The following is a 22960-nucleotide window of genomic DNA, read 5'->3' on the forward strand; positions in this document are numbered from 1 at the left end:
GACCATGAGGCCCTTCCAACCAGGCAATGCCTCCTTCCTGCAGCGCCGATTGCGAGACCAATCACGAGCGCTGCAAGCTCCTCAATGCTGCCTCCTCCACGACCACAACAGCCACGGGAGCCGCGTGGAATGGACAGCATGTTTGGTTCACACGGAAGCAAGGCCGAGCCGACTCGGGTTGTGCCCTTGGATCCATGGAGATCAAGGGCAACACAGCCTCCAGCGTATGCTTCCCTCCTCCCCTCTTTGATAACTTCAAGCCTTGTACTAATCATCTTAAAGTGGACGAAGGGTGAATAGACCCATGGTTTTCGACTGAGATGGTATTTTGAAGACCCTTGATCTTGAACCGAGTCATGGCATAATACCAGGACTGGTGACGTGGATACATGGCGATATAAGGGAAAGGTCACAGCAAAGTGAGTCATGGGGCCACTGACGCTGATAACAACCAACATTGAGGCTGGGCGGGAAGTACTGCAGCAGGCTACAAACCTCAATGAAGGTAACAACCAACTTGGAACCGACACTGCGGATAATCGAAGCGCAGGAACACCACATAATAACCCAACACACAACTCGACCCTGTGACTAACTCCACATTGACTGACCTCGTCAGAAACCAATAAGAACAATACTGAGGCGGCGCAGAAAAAAACTGCAGCTGATTCACAACCTCAATGAACCCGTCCACCAACTTGACACTGCAGCTGATTCAGCGCTGGACTGACATTTCACACTGCACTTAACTCAGCGCAGGAACTCGACATTTCTACGACTGTGACTGATGAAGGGTGGATGATTATGGGGGCTATGATTTTGTATGAATAGGCGAAGGCGTCAAGGTTCGCTTCAGTTTTGCATTGCGTTGGAATTGCACACAAAGCGATGTGCCTGATACCCCTGTACACTTTACATCACTGGTCTGGGAATTGGATTCAAGGGATTGAAAGTCTCAGACTTACAGGACGAGTCTCTCGGATTTGCTGGACACAGAAAGAGTAGACTTGGCTCTACTGAAGGAGCTCGAGTGAGAAGACTTTCAAGAAATGAAATACATAATATCCCAAAAACTTGAACTGTGGAGCAGGTAGGAAGTACCTAGGTACCTCCAAGTGTAGCCACCGAATATCCATGACATTCGGCATAAGCTCTATGGCCCCAAAAAGAGCTCCAGATAAACGCTTTCCGCCAATGTTCTTTACACCTCATCTGACTTGTTCTCTTCTCATTCCATCCTCCATTCACGTCAACAACAATTCTGAGCCTTTAGATTTTGGCCACAGCTACACCATCTCTGCCTCTTTGTCAAGCATGTTTCAATGAGTTCACAAACTAGCTCGTGCAGTTTAGTCTGGGCTTTCAGTGGCTCGGCGTCTGACTCCTTTGTGGGAAATATGGTGGTGTCTCTGGAAACCGCAATTTTCACTATCAATGATCAATCCTACGCCTAGTTAACAATCGCTCGTGCCTTGAAGGACTTCTTACTTGTCGTATTGGATTCAAGAGGTCTATCTGATTTTGGGTGTGACCTTCTAAGACAGGTTTATGCACAGCTGGGTCTGATAAGAGGTGGGAAGGTGATACACCTAGGTCCACCCCCTTGATATAGACCATGGCTAAATGAATGAGACTCAAACCCAGAGTCTCATCAACACTGGGTGCAGGCTCAAACCATATCGTGTCGATCACTGCCCTCGTCTTCTAATATGCACATACTTGGTATTATCTGGAACCAGTGATCCATGAATTCGCAGATCGTCACCTGTATCTGATGCTAGTCAATGAAGGCTGTAATCCCAGCAACGACTGCCTTGTTCAACCACGCGTCTAACACCAACACCCACAAGACCTCAGTCGCGTTGAGGACTGCCTCGATAAACCCAACGTCCATTCACTGTTCGTGCACTGTCTTTTTTGGCAGTCCAAATCAAGTTCAACGCCGAATGATCAATGGTTACATGTGCTGGGTTCTTCTCCCCTTCCAAACGCTCTTCCTTCCACGCCACCCCTATTTCAAAACCCTCACATCTCTTGCAACGACTTGACCCTGCTACACTGTCCTCTCGCCTGCAACTCGATGGACAGCATGTTCTGCTACTCGAGACATATCCTCACAAGCCTGGATGCAGCGTGGACCATCCTCATCAGTTGGCATGATGACATCGTTCTTTGGTCTCGCAGCTGTAGCACCCCCATTTTCTACGACTTCCTTTTACACAACATCCAAACTACACACCAAGCAGCAGCCTCCGACCGTGTGTTTACAAATTCCTTCACCCTGTCACCAAGTCCTCATATTTTTTGCATCCCACAACTTTGGAACACCTCACCATTCGACTTCAGCAGAAGCACCACCTACATCACAGGCATTCATATTATCATAGCCATCTGTGCAATTGCTTCTGTCGAGTTAGGCATTGCTGCGACTCAATGGATCGCTTTCATGTGGAACATCCGCAGAGGCAGAGTGAGCGAGAAGGATCTTGAACCCGTGCCAGCACATTCTGCTCCTCACTTTGAACTAAGCACCCACCATGTGTCCCTATTGAAGTCTTTGGTTGGGGAGGTGGCTGATTTGAAGGTTCAACTGGAGTCCAACTCACGACAACTGGAAGTTGTGCTCACGTTCATTCGAGATGCCGAAAGAATGGTAATACGTTTCCGGACTCTGGGAGTGGAATTGGCTCAGATCGACCGGAGAAGTCTCAACGCAGAAATAGTCACTTCAGTCCGGGAGAGAGTCTTTCGACAAGTTAGAGCCTATACACAACAGTGTGCTGCATTCATTCAACAGTGCAAAGCCCTTATACTTGCTCGACAGTACAGATCCTCTGCCCATGACGTTCTCATCAAGATGCATAATGTGGCTGATACCCGCGAGAACTCTGGAGATATGGAGAGCACGACCGGAACAATGGATGCCGAGTATGACAAGCTCATGCAAGAACTACTCACATTCGAACATCTTGGCTCCGTGGCAGAAAATTTAAGAGTTGAGAGACAACGCCTTCATGCGGCCTGCGTTTTCATGAGTGAAAGTTTTCAAATGCTTCCCACCAGTAAGGACGAAAACACTCTAAATGAATCCGGCCAATAGCCTATTCGTTGAATATGCGGAGCACCTGTGAATTTGGACTGTGGAGAACGAGAGGATAGCACAGCAGTCATGGTATCTTGACTATGGCCATGGTGCGGGAGGCCTTTGAATCAGCTTGAATTCTCCTGGTCTTGGGTCGGCTTCGAAAGAGGCATTTGTACCAGAGATGGCTTTGTATGAATATGAGGGCCCCAAAAATCACTCTGATTTGGAATGCATTGGAGTTACGCGAAAAGTGAAGTACTAGAGATACCCCTGTGCATGAACTTACTGGTTCAGGAAATCTTTTCGTGGCTGGACGCAGCTCACTGGGCATTAGGGTAGTGTTCTTGCTAGATGCGTAAATGCTCCAAAAAGTGCAATGAAGCGAGCATCAAAAGTTCGAATCATTCCGCTGGATACCCTTATTCACAACCCGTCGTCCCAGAGAAGGGCTTTCTTGGTGTCTTCATATTGCAGGTTACGTTTCAAAGAACCCATGCGCTCCGCTGACGTAGGTATTCTTTTGACTTAGCCATACCTACAAGGGGCGCCATCCCCCAAAGCACTCGTGCCCGGAGGTATTTTTAGAGTTCCCACCTACAAAAAAAACTTCCACAAACGGAACCCCCGTGCTGAAACAGATGACGAATCCCCACTGCAGTCTCTAGGATTGACCCCTAGCAGGCTAACTAATCAGGCTCCAGCGAAGGCATCAGGGGAGCCAAAGTTCTCTGGGAAAGAATGATTTTCTTGTATCTTTCCCTTTGACAAATTGACGACAATCTTTGGAATTTGAAGAACCAGACCGTGTAAAGATCCAAAAATTCGACACAGGGACTGCGAGCTGTGAAAAAGAGCATAGCTCGAAAAACGCGCGTTCTTTCCAACGCGCTGCAGGAGAATGGCAAATGCAAGTCCCCAAACGTCCACCACGGCCAATGATAGCACGTCGACGGCTTCAAAGCTCACAAGGCCATGTAAAGCCTTTATCAGGGAGATCGGCCTGGTGACGCTCTATCACGCTCGAGCAGACACTCAGATCCTTATCCTACAGCGCTTCGTGCGATTATTCGCCTATGGAGGCTCGACGCTCATTCTGGCATCCTACCTTTCCGCGCTGGGCAATCCACAGACTCGCATCGGGCTGTTCATGACGCTGACGCTTGTGGGCGATGTGTTCATCAGCTTCCTGCTGACACTGATCGCCGATGGGCTGGGCAGACGAGCCATCCTTGTGCTGGGCGCTGCGCTGATGAGCATCAGCGGCGTTGTGTTCACGTTCAGTGGAAATTATTGGGTCTTGTTGGCTGCTGCGATTGTGGGCGTTATCAGTCCTAGGTACGCCGGTCTTGTTCGCGACGTGCAAGGCTTGGATTTCTCCTTTATACCCCTGTTTCTGCTGATTCACATGCTGACTTATCATGAATAACAGTGGTAATGAGATAGGGCCATTCAGGGCCATTGAAGAATCGACAATCGCACATTTGACAGCCACGAAAGATCGGAGCGATATTTACGCCTGGTACTCGTTGATCGGCACCGCTGGAACAGCTCTGGGCTTCGTCGGATGCGGATGGGTGATCACGGCCTTGCAGGACAAGAAGAACTTCTCGGCCATTCAGTCTTATCGAGTAATCTTCTCCATCTATGCTGTCGTTGGACTCATTAAATTGCTCCTCGCTCTCCTGCTGAGTAAAGAGTGTGAAATCAACGGCGGCAAGCCGAAGGTTATCAATGCCGGGCCTGCTGCTGCAACGGAAACGGCTCCATTACTTGGGAACGGCGACGCAAATGGAGTTGCGCAACAGACCGAAGTCGATGACGACGACAAGAAGAAAAGGCGCTTTCGACTTCTGCCTCAGATCAGCAAGGAGAGTCAAGTCGTGCTGTTGCAACTGTGCATACTCTTTGCATTTGATAACTTTGCGTCTGGGCTAGCACCATTGTGAGTGATAACACGGGAAAGCTGTGTACGACAGGCATAAATCGGTGCTGATGTTATCTTCTCCTTAGGTCTTGGGTGACGTTCTTCTTCAAGCAGAAGTTCGGACTCTCAGAAGGAAAATTGGGGTCAATCTTTTCCATTACAGGTGTCATATCAGCGCTTTCAATGCTGGTGGCATCATCGATCGCGAAAAGAATCGGGAATGTCAAGGTAAGTGAATATCTTGGTCATGGTTGCTGGAAGACACATGCGCCGCCTGCTACCATCGATCGTGATGGTTTTCGATTCCTTCACCAACTAACTGAAATATCACAGACGATGGTATTCACCCACCTCCCATCAGCGATATGTCTCGCGCTGATCCCCATCCCGCCAACACTGAGTGGCGCCCTGGTCTTCCTGGTCGGACGAGCATGCACACAAGTCATGGATACGGCCCCTCGATCAGCCTTCCTGGCAGCCATCGTTCTCCCAAATGAACGTACAGCTGTGATGGGGACCATCAATCTGGTCAAGACGTTCTCCCAGAGCATGGGACCATTCATCACTGGCGTTCTCGGAGCCAACAACCACTTCTGGGTGGCATTCGTAGCTGCTGGCTCTTTGAAGGCGACTTATGATCTGGGCTTGCTAGCGGTGTTTGCTGAGACAAAGAGCCGTGAGCAACGTAGGACGGAGTCGAGGGGTGATGAGGAGAGTACTGCTGCTTAGTGGGCAAATGGAACGCTCTCTTGGACCGGGAAGGAGTTGCAACTCAACAAGTCTGGCGGGCCTTCTGATTATGTCCATATGCGAGGAAACAAAGTCCTTGATACCCTGGTCTTTCAATCATCTGCTTCTTAGAGCAGAAGCCTGACGTTATTGCTTCAAGAGAATACAGGCATGTATGCGATCAAGCAAATCCCATCACCGTAGCACACATCTCAGCTCCGTGACAGGGCTTCATGTCACCTGCCAACTCATCAGTGCGACCTCAGATGCAAGCTTTGCGGAATACAACTACCTAATGACAAGTTGAACCCGACTTCACACTGCAGCCTTGCTCTTTGACTTCACTGCGCCGAGACGACACCATCATTGCCGCGGCCCTCAAGGGCTAGTGTCTACAACAGCAACATCCCTATTCTGTTCGCGCCTGGCAGAAACACGACTTGGAAACATATCTACCTACCCGACTCGATCAGACCACACATACGAGACAGAAACACTCAGAGTCCGCCCGGCATCTCACGTTGTCAGGCCACACATCCATCCAGCCAGCTAATTAGCTAGCTATCCACTGCACCCATCCAGAATTTTCTCTTCGACCATTCAACCAACTGTTTTCGACCAAACCCTACAGGGCCAACCAAAAAACGTATTAAAATGCCATCCCAGCCGACCCTCGTCTTTCCACCACCCCTGCCAGATCTACATCTCGACACGAGCTCCTCGCTAGCCCTGCTAGCCACCGTCGTGATCATCTCCGCCGCCGTCGCCTATGTCGCGTTCAGCTACAACGACCACAAGCACAAGAAGCGGAGGACCAAGGTCAATGACGATGGCGAAGACCAGCCTGTGATGCGGCGGTATGGGACTGCTGGACCGTCGGGAGTGTCGGATACGTCGGATGATGATTTGGACGATTCGGACTCGGATGATTGAGTCGCGTGGATTCTCCGTTGGGAGGACAGGGCCGAGCGATGGCTACCTGGCTGGTCTTGAGTGGATTTTCCTGGGAAGCGAGGCTGCTGCACGTCAGGGGTAGGTAGGGAGGTTATGGAGCATCCGGTTGATGAAGAAAAATAACGGTGGGAGATCAAACTTCAATTCGCTAACATAAAAATCAAAAAGGTATCCCTTGGACATCCTGTCCAGTCATACAACAGATAATAATTTTCTCCAAGACAAAGTCGTAATAGTGTGCTCCCCGATGCAATGATATTCATATAGCGGATGACTATAATAGTCTCCTCATTCGTCACCAAAGCGTTTCTGTATGTCTTCGTCCGGCTTCGTATGCACATAGGCTCTTTTGACAAAAACATGCCAAAGGTGGTTCTTGGTCTTTTTACTCTTGCCCTTCTTTTTGCCCTTTCCAAACAAGCCAAGACTGTCGTCAATATTCGTATCAATCTCTGCTTCGTCAACAAAGTCAATATTTGTTGACTTGTCATTGACGTCGGAATCGACGATTTCTTCGTCAAAGAGCTCGGATCTCTTCAAGCTCGGTCTGGAGATTTTCTCTCCGAGACCCAAGAAAGAACGGACAGTTAAGTCCTGTAGTCGGTAATTGCTATCGTTATCTGTAGTGTATTCAGTGTGGAACTTGAAGTGTTTGTGGTGCTGCTTCGCGATATCTGCAGCATCGTTATGGACTTCATCATTGATTGCTGTCAGATTCGCATAATATTGTCTCCAAGATATGAGAGAAAGTGGTTGAGGAGAATATCCGGGTCCAGGCAGTGATGTTTTGGAAGGAGGCTTCGGAACGTGGAATGGGGGCCGCTTGCGGTGCTTGCCCTTCTTCTTCTTCTTCTTAAGATCGTGGACCTCATCATCCTCATCTTCAATCTCTGCTGTGTAGAATTCTTCTTCCCTCGGTTCATCGTCTGAAGAAGAAAAGGATTGAGGAGCAGGGATTCCGATGGCTCTAGAGGCGGGGCTATCATCTTCCATACCCGAGATGTTGTAGTGATAAACTCGTACCGTGGGGAAATAGTTAGGTACCACACTAGGGCCGACTATACACATGCTGTATCGCTCTCCCCAAGGACCGCCTATTGCGTTCAAGAATTTCTCCAAAGAATCAGGCTTCTTAGGCCTTTTCTTATGCTTTTTCCTTTTCATTCTCTCGATCTCGTATTCGGTGTTGTTTTCTCCCGAGTAAGAGGCACCGCGAGGTGGCGTGGGTAAATCACCAAAGGCAGCTCGCAAATCTTCCAAGTACTGGGCTTTTTTCGTAATTCCAAAGGTATGGTTATTGGACTGAATTGTGAGGCCATCAGTTCTCTCCAATACATCATCAACGCCATCGATCTTGAATTTGTACTTTAGTTGAGTCACGTCCTGGAACATAAAATGATCAATGTTCATGTGACCAAAAATGGACGCGACAATCACGTCTCTGTACTGGTGCAACCACAAAGTAAACTTCTGATGACAGCTTTCGTCCCAACTCTGTTTGTTTGCAGTCCTGGCTGGTGGTACATGGCCTGTCAAAATGGCCTTCATACCACGCACTCGTAGAAATTGAAGTTGTATGCGTAGCCACTCAAAGTGCTCGTATCCTGGCTCGGACTTGAGGTCACAGCCATCAACACCAGAGTTTGAATCAAAGAAATAGAGCGTATTGAGGCTGAAGACTGCCAATTTGTTGGGTATAACCTCGGTGAAGAACCATCCACCTCTTGCAAATGAGTGTTTTTGTTCTTGAGGAATAAATTTGTCCCATATGGCTTCGTAGTCACGAGTCCATTTGTTTGGACCGGGAAGAAAAATGTTGTGAGGGAGGATGTCATTGTTTCCGAATGTCGGAACAATTGGGCAGACGAAATCATTTGTGGGATCTGTATCGTTCAGATTGTCGGGCTTCCCAAAGGTTTCTTCGAACTTGTGGACGACAAATCGGTTCAAATCCATGACTTGTCTGTCCGTACGAGGAAACCGATCATCGTTGTCATGTCGAGCAGAATCACCCGTCCATATGACGAAGTCGATTTCATCTTTTAAATTCTCTTCGACCCACTTGAATGTAGCATTCACAAGTGATATTGGACTATCGCAATCGGTGACTTCGGCTCCATAATGACCTGTCAGGCCTCGTCCGGAATGGCAAGCTTCCTCGGGATTGGAGTGTCTTTTGTAGAAGGGGTCTGGATGGGTATCTATGTTCTATGAGGGACAAATTCTCTTGCAAGGGAGGAAACAACATACCTGTGATCTGCAAAAACCTGCCGTGAAGCTTTCGAGGCTTCGGTTGGGTAGTCAAGGTATCGGGAGAGAGAGGATGCTGGGCGGCTGGAATTTGAAAAGCAGGTTCCTGAGGTGCAGCGGCGGCGACAGCTGCAAGCAGCGCAAGACAGGTTAGGGGGCCTATCATAGCTGCAAATGATGAACGCCCAGCATTTGGAAGAGCAATGAAGGTGGTCTGGCAAGCTGTTTGGTGTTGCTAAAGCCCTACTCGACCCTGAGAGTTGGTGAGTGCTTCAAGTTGGAAAAGTCGAGAGCCAGGAGCACGAGCGCGGTTTACCAGCGCAACTGAAGGCGCAGGCAAGCGATGGTGGAGGTGCAGGTGCAAGGCAGATGCAGGACTCGGAGTGGAAAGAGCCCAAACAACGTCATCTGCATCTCGGCCCGGGATGCTTTTCCGAGGTGCCTAAATCGCTACCTCCGGCCAGTTCCCCTAAGTGATTGGGCCCCCAGATATTTCAGGTACGAGGGACAAGTGGGTGGGCTTGGGACACCTACTCGTAACACTTAATTCCTGGGGCGATTGCCTGCACCCATGGACCGAGATGGGAAACTCAACACCGCTCTATCGAATTTCATAACGAGAACAGCTGTGCCTCTTTAAAGACATTCTTCCAGCATTTAGTCTAGCCCTATCCAATGTGTCAACTGCTAGACTCCTTTCGTGGCGTCGTGTGATGGCCTTTTGTGTCTGGCGTGTGAGTACCTTAAGTCGCTTTTGCTGCAACCCCCAGAACCGAGGCCAATCGCGGGGTTGACCTTGTCCACGTGTGCCTTTCAGATGACTTTGAGATGCTACCACCACACCCACCTGAGGGTGTTGGGCGGGACGGGACCCTTTGAAAGATTGTGGCTCTGCCTGACAGAGGCAGAGGAAAACATCCTGATTTGTCTGCACACGCGAGCATGTGCATTCTGGTCTCTGCTCCAAAAAGTGATCACGATGATCAGGGCCCACTACGGTTGCCCAAAAATTCATAGCTGCGTCGTGGCAAAGACCCTTGTGGGAAACTGTAATTAGTCGTTGAAAATTCCTCTGGAGGTGTGAGCATTTGCTGCGGTTGATTGTCATGTTGGAGGCTCGGATCATTGTTCAATGGAGGACTCGGAAGATGAGCCAAGGATGTCATATCATAAGAATACTGGTTAGTGGTCGGATAATACTCGACTTTGACATTTTGAGGTAGAATCCCTGTCACAGCGACTTGATTGACGACAGCAGATGTATACTGGACAGGTGAGAGGTCTGTCTGGCGGCTTTTGAGTCGGGAAAAAAGTACTGCAGACTCCTTCTCAAAAGCCTCACGCAATTCCGGCATACCCCACCTAATCCTCGCAAAATCGAGAATCTCAATGATCTTGCGAAGACAGTTGGTCGCCCGCTGGGCGTTGTCCAGCTGTGCGCCGGAAATGGATTGCTCTGAAATGGCATGAGTGGTTTTTAACAATCGATCGAAATCCGACCAAAGCACCTCGAGGAATTTCTGACCAACATACCGCGCACGACAAATATCCGCATAGGTCAGATATGCATGCCAATTCACATCTTGAGTGATGGGTTGCAATTGATCGGCAAATTGTGCCGAATATTCAAAAACAAGTTCTCGATTGAGATCTGTCATACTCCGAGCTGGAACCCGTTGGTTTGGAGACACGACCAAGATCTGGCAGTACAATCTTTCAAGGTTGAACAACATCAGGTGTCGCTGAGACAGGCTAGCGGGGATGGTGGCATACCATGCGTGAATGTCGTTCGAGACTGAGCTGGCGTAAGTTGCAGCCGTCGCAAGTGGCCATTGTGTACGTGACGACCACCTCGTTGTCTGGAAGAAGGATGATTGAACTCGACGAATATCGAACAAGTATAGAGAAGGCCTTGTCGAGCGGAGAAAAAGTTGAGAAGAGGGTGATTCAGATGCTGACTCTGGGAAGTGGACTTCTGAAGATGAGTCGTCTGAGAAGGAGAAGGCCCGATCAAGAGCCATACTGATCAACCGATCGAAGGCATAGACACAATGGAAGATGCGCCTACGAAGATCTAGGTCACCTTTGGCAATTTTGGTCTCTGGTGGAGGCTCGCAATGCAGACCTAAGTCGACAACAAGGCGAGACGCCATCCCAATCAGATACCAGCTGTCGAAATGAGCAGGATCAACCAGTGAATACTGAACCAAGAGTAGTAATGCCTGCAAGCCTGCAATAGAACCTGGGTGGAGAACATAACTTGCCAGTCCCCGAGCAGCGGCGACATGTTGAAGGGCGGTTTTGTCATTTTCGTCCTCCTTGCGCTGCGATCTTGAAGCATATGCGATGGCCAGTATCAGACGAACGTTCCAGACGTCCAACGGTTCTGCCGAAGCCAAGATCGATGGCTCGTGATATATGCGGGACAGACTGCTCATAAGGTCTGTCTCGGAAAAGAAGGGGAATAAAACATAGATATTTTCGAGGTAGTGATTGATCATCGGCGTGATGGCGTATCTCGGCGGAAGTCCTCGCGACTCAATCGGCGGCAAATCTTGTTTGCACGCGGTCGAAAGGAGGAGTTTGGCAAATGACATAGTCGAGGTAAATCCATGAAAGTCACGGGAAGTGGCGTTGACCGTCAAGAAACCAAAGTCACTGACCAGTTCATCAACATCAGACGCTTCCTTTCGACGAACACCGCTGATCTTCCTTGGTTGAACTGGTCGTTGCGAAGGAAGAGAACCGTGTCGTGGTTGTCGCGCGACAGCATCAGCCTGAGCCTCATCAATTTTCTTCTGCAGTCTCTGAGCTGCCGCCTCGAGCGCGGCAACATAACTTCGTTCTTTGCCTCTAGCGAATTCATCGTTGGCGCTTGAACAGCTATCGCCCTTGCCGGAGCGTTCGCAAGCGGAACATGCGGGCAATTTACCATCGCACTTGATCTTAGCCGAACGACACCGGGCACAGGCGGCAACTGGTCTGGACACCCTTAAAGAAGGTGCCAAAAGCGCTTCTATTGACTCTGTCTTCGTCATGGCAAAATGATTGATCTTGCTGGGATGGATATCCTTGCCTTCCCTGAGGAAGGTCTCAACTCCAGTTTCTTGGCGTGGTGGGAGTGGGTTGGGCGGCTTCCAGACGATATCTATCACGAAGCCCGGTGATGCCAAACAAGCTCGATGATCAGGTTTGAAATCCGAGTAATTGCCCCTCCACTAGTGACTCGCGTTCCATGCAACAGAGATCCGAAGAAAGGATCGAAAAGGCTGGCAGATTCCGCGATTGGTGACAAGTGCTCAAGTCGCACTTTTGGCGTTATCTCAACTCAAATGGTTGGTGGCACACGAAAGAGTTTCTTGGTTGTTCTGGTTATCCTAGGCCTCGAGCACTCCGTCCTGTTTGGATATAAGATGAAAGTATTTGTCTTGTGCTTCAAAGTCCGTGCTTGTGTCACGGCCGAATTGTAGATGTTGACCTGAACATGATGAGAAATTATGGGGGTGTCTTGCAGTGTCAAGTTGAATAATAATAACTTTCATCCAACTCCAATCCTGGTGTTGCTCTCACACCAGGGAGAACTCTGGTCTGGGCGTTAGGCACAGGCCGAGGGACGAGGCACTCTGTTATCCGTACTTGAGGACTCAGAGTGGCCCTGGGAAGCGAGTGAGGGGCAGCAGATATCCCCGCCAGGGTCCAGGAGCAGATAGGCACCATCACGGGCTCTTCGGTGTACTTGATACCCGCATTGGACCTAAGAAGCCTTAACCAGCAGGCTGTGGTGGCGGGTGGCTTGCGGGCTTCTCCAACTGAAAACCAGCTGAGATCTAGCGCTCAGTTCTGTTCCAATTCCTTCTGACTTGGTGGCATGCCTAGCAAGCCCCCTGTCGACATCTCCTCAAATCGGCTTTGGAGGCACGTCCTTGACTTTCGTCAGGGCTTGCGTTCCCAAGCGTTTAAAAAGCCCACTGGCAATTCAGGCATGCATTCACAAACTCCTGGTCCCTTCAGCTTTTCCATCAGCAGCACACGCTTGAGGACTTTTGAGCTGTACAGGGGGTTAAGGGGCCTCGAGGATTAATCCTTTTTCGTTGCCGAGTTTCAGAGAAATGCACAATTAAGCACCCCCTGTAGTCCTGGGTCTGGCCAATATACTTCTAGATCAATGATACTCGATACATACCTCGTAAACTCATGAGGTCCACTGTTTGATCTTCATCCACTGCCATCTGCCATAAGAGCCTATTCGTACCACTGTCTAGGTTAGCCTTAGGCACCGCGGCTTACTGGCGTGCCCGCTGTTCTTCCGTACATCGTCTGCTGTGCTCTGCAACTCCTCATGTCTACCCAGACTGTGCACCACATCACCCCTTCTAACCTTGTCGGACCAGGCCGGCCGCAGGTTTGACTGGTCGTTGACACCTGCCCTAGAGGCACACCTTCTGCCCAACCATCGTCTTCATTGCTGCGAAACGATTTCAAGGCTTTGTACTCCCTGCTCCAGCACACCGAATGTCAAACTCGAAGCGACTGCAACGCGACCACACGTCCAGCGCAAGTCATAAGAAATGACTTAGCTCGTCAACTGCTTGAGTCCCATCATCACCACCCTCATCAGTCTCGATGGCGGATGATGAAAATGCAAACATGGCAGACTCGCCTGGAAATGGCCATTCTCGTGATAGAGTCCATCATACAGTCACCGCTTGTGTGCGTTGCAGACAGGTGCGTCGGTCTTGCTACGCCTGTAATTACCGTTTACTGACTTGAGTTCAATAGAGAAAAACACGGTGCGATCCAGCCTTGCCTCGATGTGAGCCATGCGAACGCAGTAATGCGCACTGCGAATACTACGACTCCAGCAAAAACAGGACCATTCCCCGAACATACATCACCTCACTGCAAGAGACGGTGCGACGTTTGAATGAGGAATTGAAGGTCCTTGAAAAGGAGGAAGACTACGAGCCGGATAATGAGGCCATGGCCCGTGGTGCTGGCCTGGTCAAATTCAATGAGAACGATGAATCTCGATTCTTAGGTCCTTCAAGTGGTATAGCCATCACCCGCTTTGTGATGGAGTTTGCGAAACAAAACTCCACCCGAAGGACCATCAAAGATGTTGTGCCTCACCACGCGGCACAGGAAATCAAACAGAAATTCGATGCAGAGAGCAGTAAGCCGACTTCAAAGGTCTATCCTCTTATCAGTTCGGTCGCTGCTCCAGACCTTCCCAACCGAGACCTGATGGATCGCCTTATCGAAATATATATGGTCAAAGCCCAATATATGCTTCCTCTACTCCATGAGCCATCCTTTCGCCAAGATCTACAGGCTGTTTATGATGGCTCAAAAGACCCAACTCTGAATTTTCAAGTCCGACTTGTTGTGGCCATCAGTATGCAAAAGCTCGATACGCAGTACGCTGGCTTAGCCGATAGCTATTACCTGGCTGCACTACCATTCCTCACAGGATCAGTTCAAAAGATGGATTTGACAACTCTTCAGTGCTTCGCCTTGATCGCGCAGTATTCCCTGCTTACGCCTACTAGAACTGCCGCCTACTGGGTAGTCGGACTCGCGGCCAAATTGTGTCAACAGCTAGGATTATGTGAGGAAGAAACTATCGTCAGACCTCCAACTGGTGCACAGCCCAACGCGCTGGAGATCGACATGCGGCGGCGACTTTTCTGGATCATCACATCCATGGAGTATGGGCTGTCTCACAGTCTTGGTAGACCCAGTGCCTTTGGGGTGACGGTTGACAATATCAATGTCGGGTTTTTCGAACTTTGCGATGATCGATTCATTAGTCCTGATGGACTGCTTCCAGGTCACCATCCGATCATGAAGAAATGTATTGCAATACATTTTCTCAAGATGAGGCTTCTGCAAGCCGAAATAAGAAGAACACTATATCTGAAGAAGCGCGAAACGCCAACGCATGAGAACGACCCGTGGTTTCACAGCATGCTCCAGAAGATCGATGACTGGGTGCGAGATTGCCCCAAGAACGACGAAGGCAGTGGGCTCAGTGAAACCTGGTTCATCGGCCGCAAGAATACCATGATCATATTCATGTATCGCCCATCACCACAAATACCCACTCCGACACTAGATGCAGCCCATAAATGTTACGGCGCAGCTATCTTCAACATTCAAATGCAAAAACGTCAAGTCGAAGCTAGACTGATAGACATTACTTGGATTTTCACGCAAGCCATATTCATGGCTCTCAATACGGTGCTGTGGTGCATTTCATACCCGGGCATAAGACAACAGCACCCGGTAGATGAAGTGCTCCTGCACATAGAAGATGCGTTGAAAGCCATCGATATGTGCGCAGATCGCTGGCCCGGTGTCAGATCCGCGCAGCAGCTTTATGACAATCTTGTGTTGGGATGTCTAAAGGCATACGAGATTGACAAGACAGTCGAGTCACCAACATCAGACTATGTGTCAACCACAACCCAAGATGTCAGTTCTTCCGCCTCGCAGTTTGCAAACAGTCCGGCGAGCACAGCTAACACCTCGATATATGGCCCACAGTCACCACAGTCGATTCACAGTTCACATGCTCCGAATCATGCTTTCATCAATGCAGCTACTGGATACATCGACCATACCAAGCAACTCTATTCGACTGATGTCGCACCACATGTTTCCCAATCGCAGGCAATGGGTGGGCAATACATGGCTACACCAGTCCCACAAATCGACATTCATCCCCAAGCCTTACACTACAGTCTACCTGCTTTTGATCCACACAGTCACGGTGGATATATACCCACGACCTCCCAAGGTGGAAGCAGCTGGACAGCGGCCCCCATGATGCCTGGCGTTCTTCCCGGCATCACCGGGTCACCGAATATGAATTATGACGACCTTCCATATCTTGCTCCTTTTGGGCACGAATATTCACGTTACATGCAACAGTCTTATCCATCGCAGTACCGAATGCATACCCTGAGTGAACAGCAGCAGATGGAGCTAATGGCCTCGCTTGAGCGAAGCCAACTTCCTGATGTTTCTGGTCTTGTGAGCGACGCAACTACCTTTTATACGGCCCAACTTCCATGAAAGATGCGAGACGACTTCATCACGATTCCACTTACGATGTGACTAGTGACATCTCCCCATAGCGTTGCTGCACAACTAAAACTCCTTATTTCTCGCGATGCGAGATAAGATATGGCGACCGGCAGGTCGGCTGATATGCCAGCTAATCTTGGACCTAACGAACGGACCGCTACGACATGTTATATCACAAGCCTGTTGGCATTGTCCGCGTCCAGCACGAATTCGGGTCATTACGAATGAGTCGGTACCAGAATAAATTCTGGATGAGGGCGTGTGTCATGCTGCCTACCACGGAAAGTTATACTGCATGGCAGTGTAGTAGAGACCCTGCGATGTAATAAGGCATCACCAGGCATCCAGTTCCGAAAGATAGCTTTGTCTATGACATCGACCTGGGCGATTCCCGATACTGCTACCCATTTCTTGACACGCACGGTTCGTGTTGAAATAGGCAGAAGTTCGGACGCTGCTTTTGTTGGACCTATGACACGATTCAACGATTGCAACAGGTGTGCAGCACACCGACTTGAATTATTTGCCCTTCAACAAGCAATTGGAGAGGATGCTCGGGGTCAGCGGTGAGTACGAGTTTCACGGAGCAAGAAGTAGCGAGAGAGTTTGATCGTGCGAAAGCCATGTTTCGAGGACACATGCTAGAGAGTGTGTCGTGTACAGGCTGTCGCCCCAACCAAGACCTACGTCCAAGTAGCATGAATGACGAAATAACGATAAAATGATCATGCACGTGTTTCTGCCTGCCACTGGACAATGTAGAATCCATGATAAAAGTACCGTTTCAGAAGAGTAAGCTTCGGCTGGTCTTGCCTGCTCCTCAGTTGGAGGTCACGGAGGTCACGGTGTCGTGCATGAAGGCTGCTACCCTTGCACCGGCTGCACCGCTCGTTCCAGCGGCCATTTGCAGGTGTGGCTTGCTCAGCCACCTGAGGCTGCACCATGATGCTCACCGGTCCACCTTCAACCAGAGCCAAACCACACTGACGGACGCCTTATACTGCACGCTACTAACGCCTGCTCACAATACGATTGAATCGTAACATGAATCATTTGGGAGGGTGAAGGTTCTACTTGATGATTTGGTAGCAGTACCAATATAGTTAAGCATCGAAATCAGAGTTGCGTATAAATGTTTCAACCACCAAGTACATACACTCCCATACCTTATGACGCCACAACTTCTCCAGCCAACATGGTCTGCATCCAAAGATCACGTCTGGTCCATCACTTATTGGCTCAGGTGAGTCAGGTCAAGTCGACGCTCATGCACGTCTATTTACAGCCCTACAGAAAGCGGCAAGGCGCGGTCCCGTACACGAGAAAACGATCGCCCAAATCCGAGGCGGCGGGTCTGCACAGCCTCAATATGGAACAAAGCCACGTGGGAAATCCGCACGGCTCAATTCACCTCGTGCTCATCACTGGATCTTTCTTTCGCAACCTGGTACTCACCTGCAGATATGCAGCCACGGCTGGCGACTAGGAACAAAGTTCCAATACTGGGTGGAGAAGGATGAAGAGCGTGCGAGGAGTGCAATGACATCCTTGACAACTCGTGATGCGCAAATGGAAAATGTGCTGTTGGAGCCGAACTTGCACACCCACCCATCGCTCCACCACGGCTCCTGTTGCTATATACTTTCGATATCTTTGCTTAGGTGCATGAATAGCCCAGGGCCCATGTTCGTGTTCCCGTGTATGTGATCACGATGATGCTGCACTGCATCCTCCCAGGTACGGAGTACTTGGTCAGGAACAACTAACTTACATTCCGGCGCCATAAGATCCGCCATGCATGCAGACCTGCAATTGTTCATGCTATTCAAACCCTACAACGTGTCGTGAGAGGGCCGGATGACTCTGATCCCGGAATGCCACCAAATTTCATCCTGCCTCCATATCTACCTGACATATTGTTCCCTACTTCTCTCCTACCTACTAAACCCGCCCCATCTTTTGTTTTCCTGGTTTGCGGAGTGACGAGAGAATCAAGAAATTGTCTGCCGGCCAGCTCAAGTACTATTGTTTGATCATTGGAACACAATCTTATCCTCTCCCGTTCTTGCTTTCATGGTCACTCGTTTACTCTATTCACTTCCAACAAGCAAAGCAGTGCTAGCACCCCCTTTCAAATCGAGACGAGTCGGCCCCATTTACGTCCTGCAGAGCAAGGGTATTGGAAAACGACGCACAATTCGAGTCTGTTGGAGCCAGACTCGATGCACAAGGCATGGAGTTCCCAGACTCGTCGTTGTCCACTAGGAACGGAGTTACGCATGCGTATCATGCTGCCGTTCCACTTCCTCAGCAACACCTTGTGGAGGAGTCTCAATCGAGGATGAATGGCCCCTGGGCGATTCATGTTGACAATACCTATGCGCTGCCGATGCCGATGCCGATGCCGACAATAGAAACTCAGCAACAGGGTTTCAGTGTTACACTCAATGGCAGTACTCCCCAGAGTCGGGCACTCAACGAGATGCTGGCTCCCCTTCTCCGACATAGTGACACCACCTATTTCACAGAGGCCATCTCTACTTATTTGAAACTGCCCGAAGACCTCTGGCAGGCGCTGCGGCTGATCCGAGAGTCCGCATTTTCGCACGAAATCCTACGTGACGGTCTATCTCAGGATATATGGCAACTGATGGTCAGGTTACGAGACGAAGTCAACTTCAAACACCTGCAGCCTCTCGTGGTGACCACCTTTGTCGAGCATGCGACTTTCATAGAGACAGCGCCAACAGGGACATCTCAAACCCATTCGCGATCGGCATCTGGTGCGTCCTGGTACGAAAGTGGGAAACAACAAACGGGAAATGGTGCCAGCAGGCCAGCACTACACCCATCACACGCGACGAGTCCCAGCTTGAGCGGGTTTCAGTTCTCAAGCCCGGTGCAGCAGGAACATTCCATGCAGACCCGCTCGGTGACTCCCGTTTCCATCATGTACACCAGCAGTCGAAACACTTCTCGAAGCCCTTGGCGCAATAAGAAGGGCAAGGCTCCTGCAGGTCAATTGTATGTCTGTCCGTTGCCCAATTGCACGAAGAAGGGCTTCAAGAATGTCGGCAACTATATCAATCACATGCTGCGGCTGCATGCCGGATACCCGCGACATGACCCGGAGACATCATTGCAGCCTGAGTCGTCACCGTCGCTCGATGGCGGTGAAGAGTTCGTCTCGCCTGCCGCCACCACAGCCAGCAACTCTCCTCTTCTGGTGCGACACCTATCACAGGACTTGAGCAGTTTTGGCGATGTGCATTCGAGCTTTGGGCAAGACGAGTCAAATCCGTCAGCTGGCATAAACCGCAGAGCCAGCGATGTAAATCCGGAGCACTTCGACTTCTCCTCCTCGATTGCTTCTGCGAACGGGGTTTCGGACGACGCTACGGAGATGGTTGACAACAGGCCAGATTTGTACGAGGTAGAGGAGGACCAGGTGTCCTCGCCTACAGATACTGGTGGTATGTCGTTCGGCATGTTCCAGGCCACCATACTGAGCGCTAGACGCTCCTCCCTCCAAAAGCGGTCTTATTAGTACCCGTGTCAGCCGAGGCGATGGCGACGAACCGGTCAAGAAGTTGATCCGCGAGGACGTGAAACATGAATTAGCGGAAGACATAATGATGGCAAAAGAAGGAAAAATTGAAAACTGAAAATTGAATTCGAGGTCACGGCGAAGGAAGGCATCCCCGAGTGGGTGAGAGAGCAACTTCATCTGCCGCGGGCGGCATATCAGTAGCTTCTCCTGCGTGGGGTGCCTGTGACTTGTCCATCGGGGAAAAACCTGTATTTTATTGAGTGGCGGAGTGGTAATGGAGGAGGGAAATCTGGGGAACGATGATCGTGCACTATCACAATCATTCAGAAGGCGAAAATGTGAGGAGCAAAAGCCACACTCTGAGGCTGGTACTCAGAGGCGCAACTCCCATTCGTTCGGAAAGTCGTGTATTCCGCATTGGGCGTATGTATGAATCTGCGTTTCAAGTGTATGTATCATCTCGACGCCAGAACATAATCTTCAATCAGTTTACGGACAGATAGACCACGAAACGCAAGAATGGCTCTCGGCTGAATTGCTTCTCAGATATGTAAAATACCTTCTCACTATTGTACAGCCCTTGATGAAATCTCTTGTATCAAGTACTACTAAACGTGGGGGAAAGCGGCTTGATGACTTTAGATATTAAGGCCGCCACCTCACCGAGTTTGTCAATATTCGAGAGGCTGGGCAGAGCGTTCCAAAAGGCTGTCTTATGTCAAACACTGGCAGTGGTGAATGAGGAGCAGCACTTCTCGCCAACTCCCGTCAGGTTGAGGTCCATTTGAGTTTGACGACAATCGTTGCGATCGGCCAGGTCAAAACATAAATAAGGTGATTTTCGAGCCCGTATTACCTCGCCTATCATCAGAGAAGTCACGGGACGGTCACAGGATGGCCACACGATGATGAACACGGAAACAAGCCATGCCAGTTTTCGCAATTAACGCCGTTGAGGATTTTCCATCTGCGAGTCATGCCAGATCCAGCACTACTTGGATTTCGCGATTATTTGTGGAGGCAAAGACTGAGATTGGCGAAGAGCAGGCGGAGCAAAGTACTGCGCATTCAGTCGCCAGATAAAATAAGCCGCCAAAACTTTGTTTACTGCTGTACCGATGGTGCTCTGCATGAATAGTACGATGTCGCATATCCGCGAATGAGAGGGGAGATGCCCAAGATCTGAAACACACCTGTTAGAGCTAGCTAGAAAAGGAGTCTCGGCTGGGGACGATTAAATGGAGGCAAGAGATGATGTTCGGATGTAAGACGTCCTTCGGAAGTGTAAATTTGTACTCGGTAGATTCTAGTTAGGCTTGTAGTCCGATCACTGCATGAGGGCGAGTGGAGTGGCGGCGAAAGCCATTTGGAACGAGTTATCTACGTTTACCACTGCTATCGATAACCGATAATCGAGATTGCGCAAATTCATCGCACTGACGGATACCTATCGATTAGATTGCGGAGTGGCTGGGGTTGTTGGTGGAACTTTGGTGGCCGCTAGGTGTCCAGGCAGGCATGCATGTTTGTGCCTTAGGTGACTACTTCTCTAGCCATTGTTCGCGAAAGCAGGTTGCGACCGTGGGCGTAGTATAGAGGGGGGAATCGATCCAGTCTAGACTTCGCAGGGTGATACATGGAACAAATTCCAGCTTTAAGTTCTCATAATTTCACGGTTTTGGGTTTGCCGACCTAGGTGCCAGGTCAGCAGGATATGATATGATGTCAAAGACAGCGGGAGTGTTTCGGAATTACAGGCCTGATCATCGTGGCCTTGGGCATTTGGCGGGCCTTCCTACATATCTAGAGATACTCGTAGTCAGAAAATGGTGATGTCGAATCCCGAGTGCTGCCTGGCGCACAATCGCTTGGCTAATGCAGACGACCTCGTCTTAGTATTGTGCGTAAGCCATGAGTTTAGCCACAACACGCTCGGTCTGCCTCGTTCCTCGAGAGTGCCACTTGGTAGCCTGGCTCCACTTGAGGGTTGAAACTTGGAAGTGAAGCGTGCATCAGGTGGCCGAGAACATGAAATCGAAACATGCCAAACCGGGAAAGAAGGTTGATGACACCTGCCTTGTAGAAGGCTATTTTGATGTGGTCCAGTATGTGGGCTGCAATGAGTGCGCTCTGGACCTGCCGGAGATATCTAAATATGTAGGGCTCGGGGGATGTGCTGACCAAAGAACTAGTTAGTTTTGAAAATCGACCCAACTAAACAAATGAACAAACTCGAAAGATCGGACTCGAGACACAAATGCAGGAGTCCAAGTGAGCGGAGTTGGAGGAAAATCAAAACCTCAGCCTGCGTGGGTGATGAGCATCGATCGTTCAAGTTGATACCTGGCCAGTCACAAAATCGATATTGATTTTAAAATTGTGATGCATCAGATCCCAGTACCACAGGACCCAATATTCGATCGGAAGGTACGAAGCAGCTCAGAGAGCAGCGCGCACGTAGCAAGTGGTTAGGTGCTGGCGCTGGTGAGATGACAAGCGGGAATTCTTTGAGCAGGTACCAGCGGGCCATGACAGGCTGGAAGAGGTTTACACGTTCAGTCTCGACACCACATCGTGAAGTTGAGGCTTAAATCCGCGCTCTGAATTGGACAAAACGAGTGCTGGAGGAGGCAAATGCAAGGCTCAACTTCAAGCAGAAGCCGCACTAGCAAATAGCCAGCAAATAGCCTACAAATTGGACGAACGACATTGCAACATCCAGAGGGGACCCCTGGAAGCGGTCTACGAGTCAGATCAACAACAAGCACTTTTCGGTCTCGAGGCCCGCCATAACTGTCGGCGTCACTGAGCTCGACCTCCGCTCCGGGTGTCCTTCACAGCCCCCCAGTGGTGAACCTAGTGGGTGTGGAACTATTCAAGAATCGAGAGTTTGGAAGAACTATCTCGGCCCTCAGCCATCCCTAACTCGTAGTCGTGCCATTCTTAACTACCCATGGCGAGTACGTTGTGCGCCTCGAAGCCCGTCCGTCTACCTCATCAGTCGGTCTTGCGTAATCACATGGATACAGTATGTGCCCTATTATTATATACCTATGTAGATTACCCACACGTTCCAAACCCAGCTACTTCTACCCAGGAAACTCTGTTGTGAGCATTGAAACTACCGCTATCATCATCTCCGAACGTATACTTGGTGTTCATTTATTGTCGAAGTGACGAATATTGAGCAGCTACTTGTACTTCAGTGATCTACTTGCACTGTCCGCTACTAGCACTGTACTGCAAAATCCTTTGCGTACAGAGGTGTCAGTAGCAGGCCATAGAAAATGAACTGAACACCTCCTACACGTGGCCATTGATCGAGACCAATTCACCTCGCCTGGGGAGCCACTATCACCACAGCATCTTCTTAAAATTT

At 49.8% G+C, this 22960-nt stretch overlaps 7 protein-coding genes across 7 annotated transcripts; 5 read left to right on the forward strand and 2 right to left on the reverse strand.

Annotated features, from left to right (window-relative positions):
- Positions 1 to 2089: 2089 nt before the first annotated feature.
- Positions 2090 to 3100, forward strand: LTR84_010311 (uncharacterized protein; the record flags this gene model as incomplete). Its single annotated transcript, XM_064853848.1, has 1 exon — positions 2090 to 3100. One exon carries the CDS (start codon positions 2090 to 2092, stop codon positions 3098 to 3100), a length of 1011 nt encoding a protein of 336 aa, XP_064700583.1.
- Positions 3101 to 3983: 883 nt separating this feature from the next.
- On the forward strand, positions 3984 to 5738 carry LTR84_010312 (uncharacterized protein; the record flags this gene model as incomplete). The annotated part of the gene is made up of 4 exons (XM_064853849.1): positions 3984 to 4420; positions 4515 to 5027; positions 5096 to 5237; positions 5343 to 5738. 4 exons carry the CDS (start codon positions 3984 to 3986, stop codon positions 5736 to 5738), a joined length of 1488 nt encoding a protein of 495 aa, XP_064700584.1.
- A 654-nt stretch (positions 5739 to 6392) lies between these two features.
- Positions 6393 to 6671, forward strand: LTR84_010313 (uncharacterized protein; the record flags this gene model as incomplete). Its single annotated transcript, XM_064853850.1, has 1 exon — positions 6393 to 6671. The coding sequence occupies one exon, from the start codon at positions 6393 to 6395 to the stop codon at positions 6669 to 6671; it is 279 nt and encodes a 92-aa protein (XP_064700585.1).
- A 309-nt stretch (positions 6672 to 6980) lies between these two features.
- LTR84_010314 (uncharacterized protein) lies at positions 6981 to 9108 on the reverse strand (the record flags this gene model as incomplete). Its single annotated transcript, XM_064853851.1, has 2 exons — positions 6981 to 8893; positions 8943 to 9108. The coding sequence occupies 2 exons, from the start codon at positions 9106 to 9108 to the stop codon at positions 6981 to 6983; spliced, it is 2079 nt and encodes a 692-aa protein (XP_064700586.1).
- Positions 9109 to 9925: 817 nt separating this feature from the next.
- On the reverse strand, positions 9926 to 11980 carry LTR84_010315 (uncharacterized protein; the record flags this gene model as incomplete). The annotated part of the gene is made up of 1 exon (XM_064853852.1): positions 9926 to 11980. One exon carries the CDS (start codon positions 11978 to 11980, stop codon positions 9926 to 9928), a length of 2055 nt encoding a protein of 684 aa, XP_064700587.1.
- Positions 11981 to 13589: 1609 nt separating this feature from the next.
- On the forward strand, positions 13590 to 16019 carry LTR84_010316 (uncharacterized protein; the record flags this gene model as incomplete). The annotated part of the gene is made up of 2 exons (XM_064853853.1): positions 13590 to 13667; positions 13722 to 16019. The coding sequence occupies 2 exons, from the start codon at positions 13590 to 13592 to the stop codon at positions 16017 to 16019; spliced, it is 2376 nt and encodes a 791-aa protein (XP_064700588.1).
- Positions 16020 to 18264: 2245 nt separating this feature from the next.
- On the forward strand, positions 18265 to 19578 carry LTR84_010317 (uncharacterized protein; the record flags this gene model as incomplete). Its single annotated transcript, XM_064853854.1, has 1 exon — positions 18265 to 19578. One exon carries the CDS (start codon positions 18265 to 18267, stop codon positions 19576 to 19578), a length of 1314 nt encoding a protein of 437 aa, XP_064700589.1.
- Between the last annotated feature and the right edge of the window lie 3382 nt (positions 19579 to 22960).

Source organism: Exophiala bonariae, assembly GCF_035927105.1.
Source record: "Exophiala bonariae strain CCFEE 5792 chromosome Unknown scaffold_41, whole genome shotgun sequence".
In the NCBI taxonomy this organism is placed as follows: domain Eukaryota; kingdom Fungi; phylum Ascomycota; class Eurotiomycetes; order Chaetothyriales; family Herpotrichiellaceae; genus Exophiala; species Exophiala bonariae.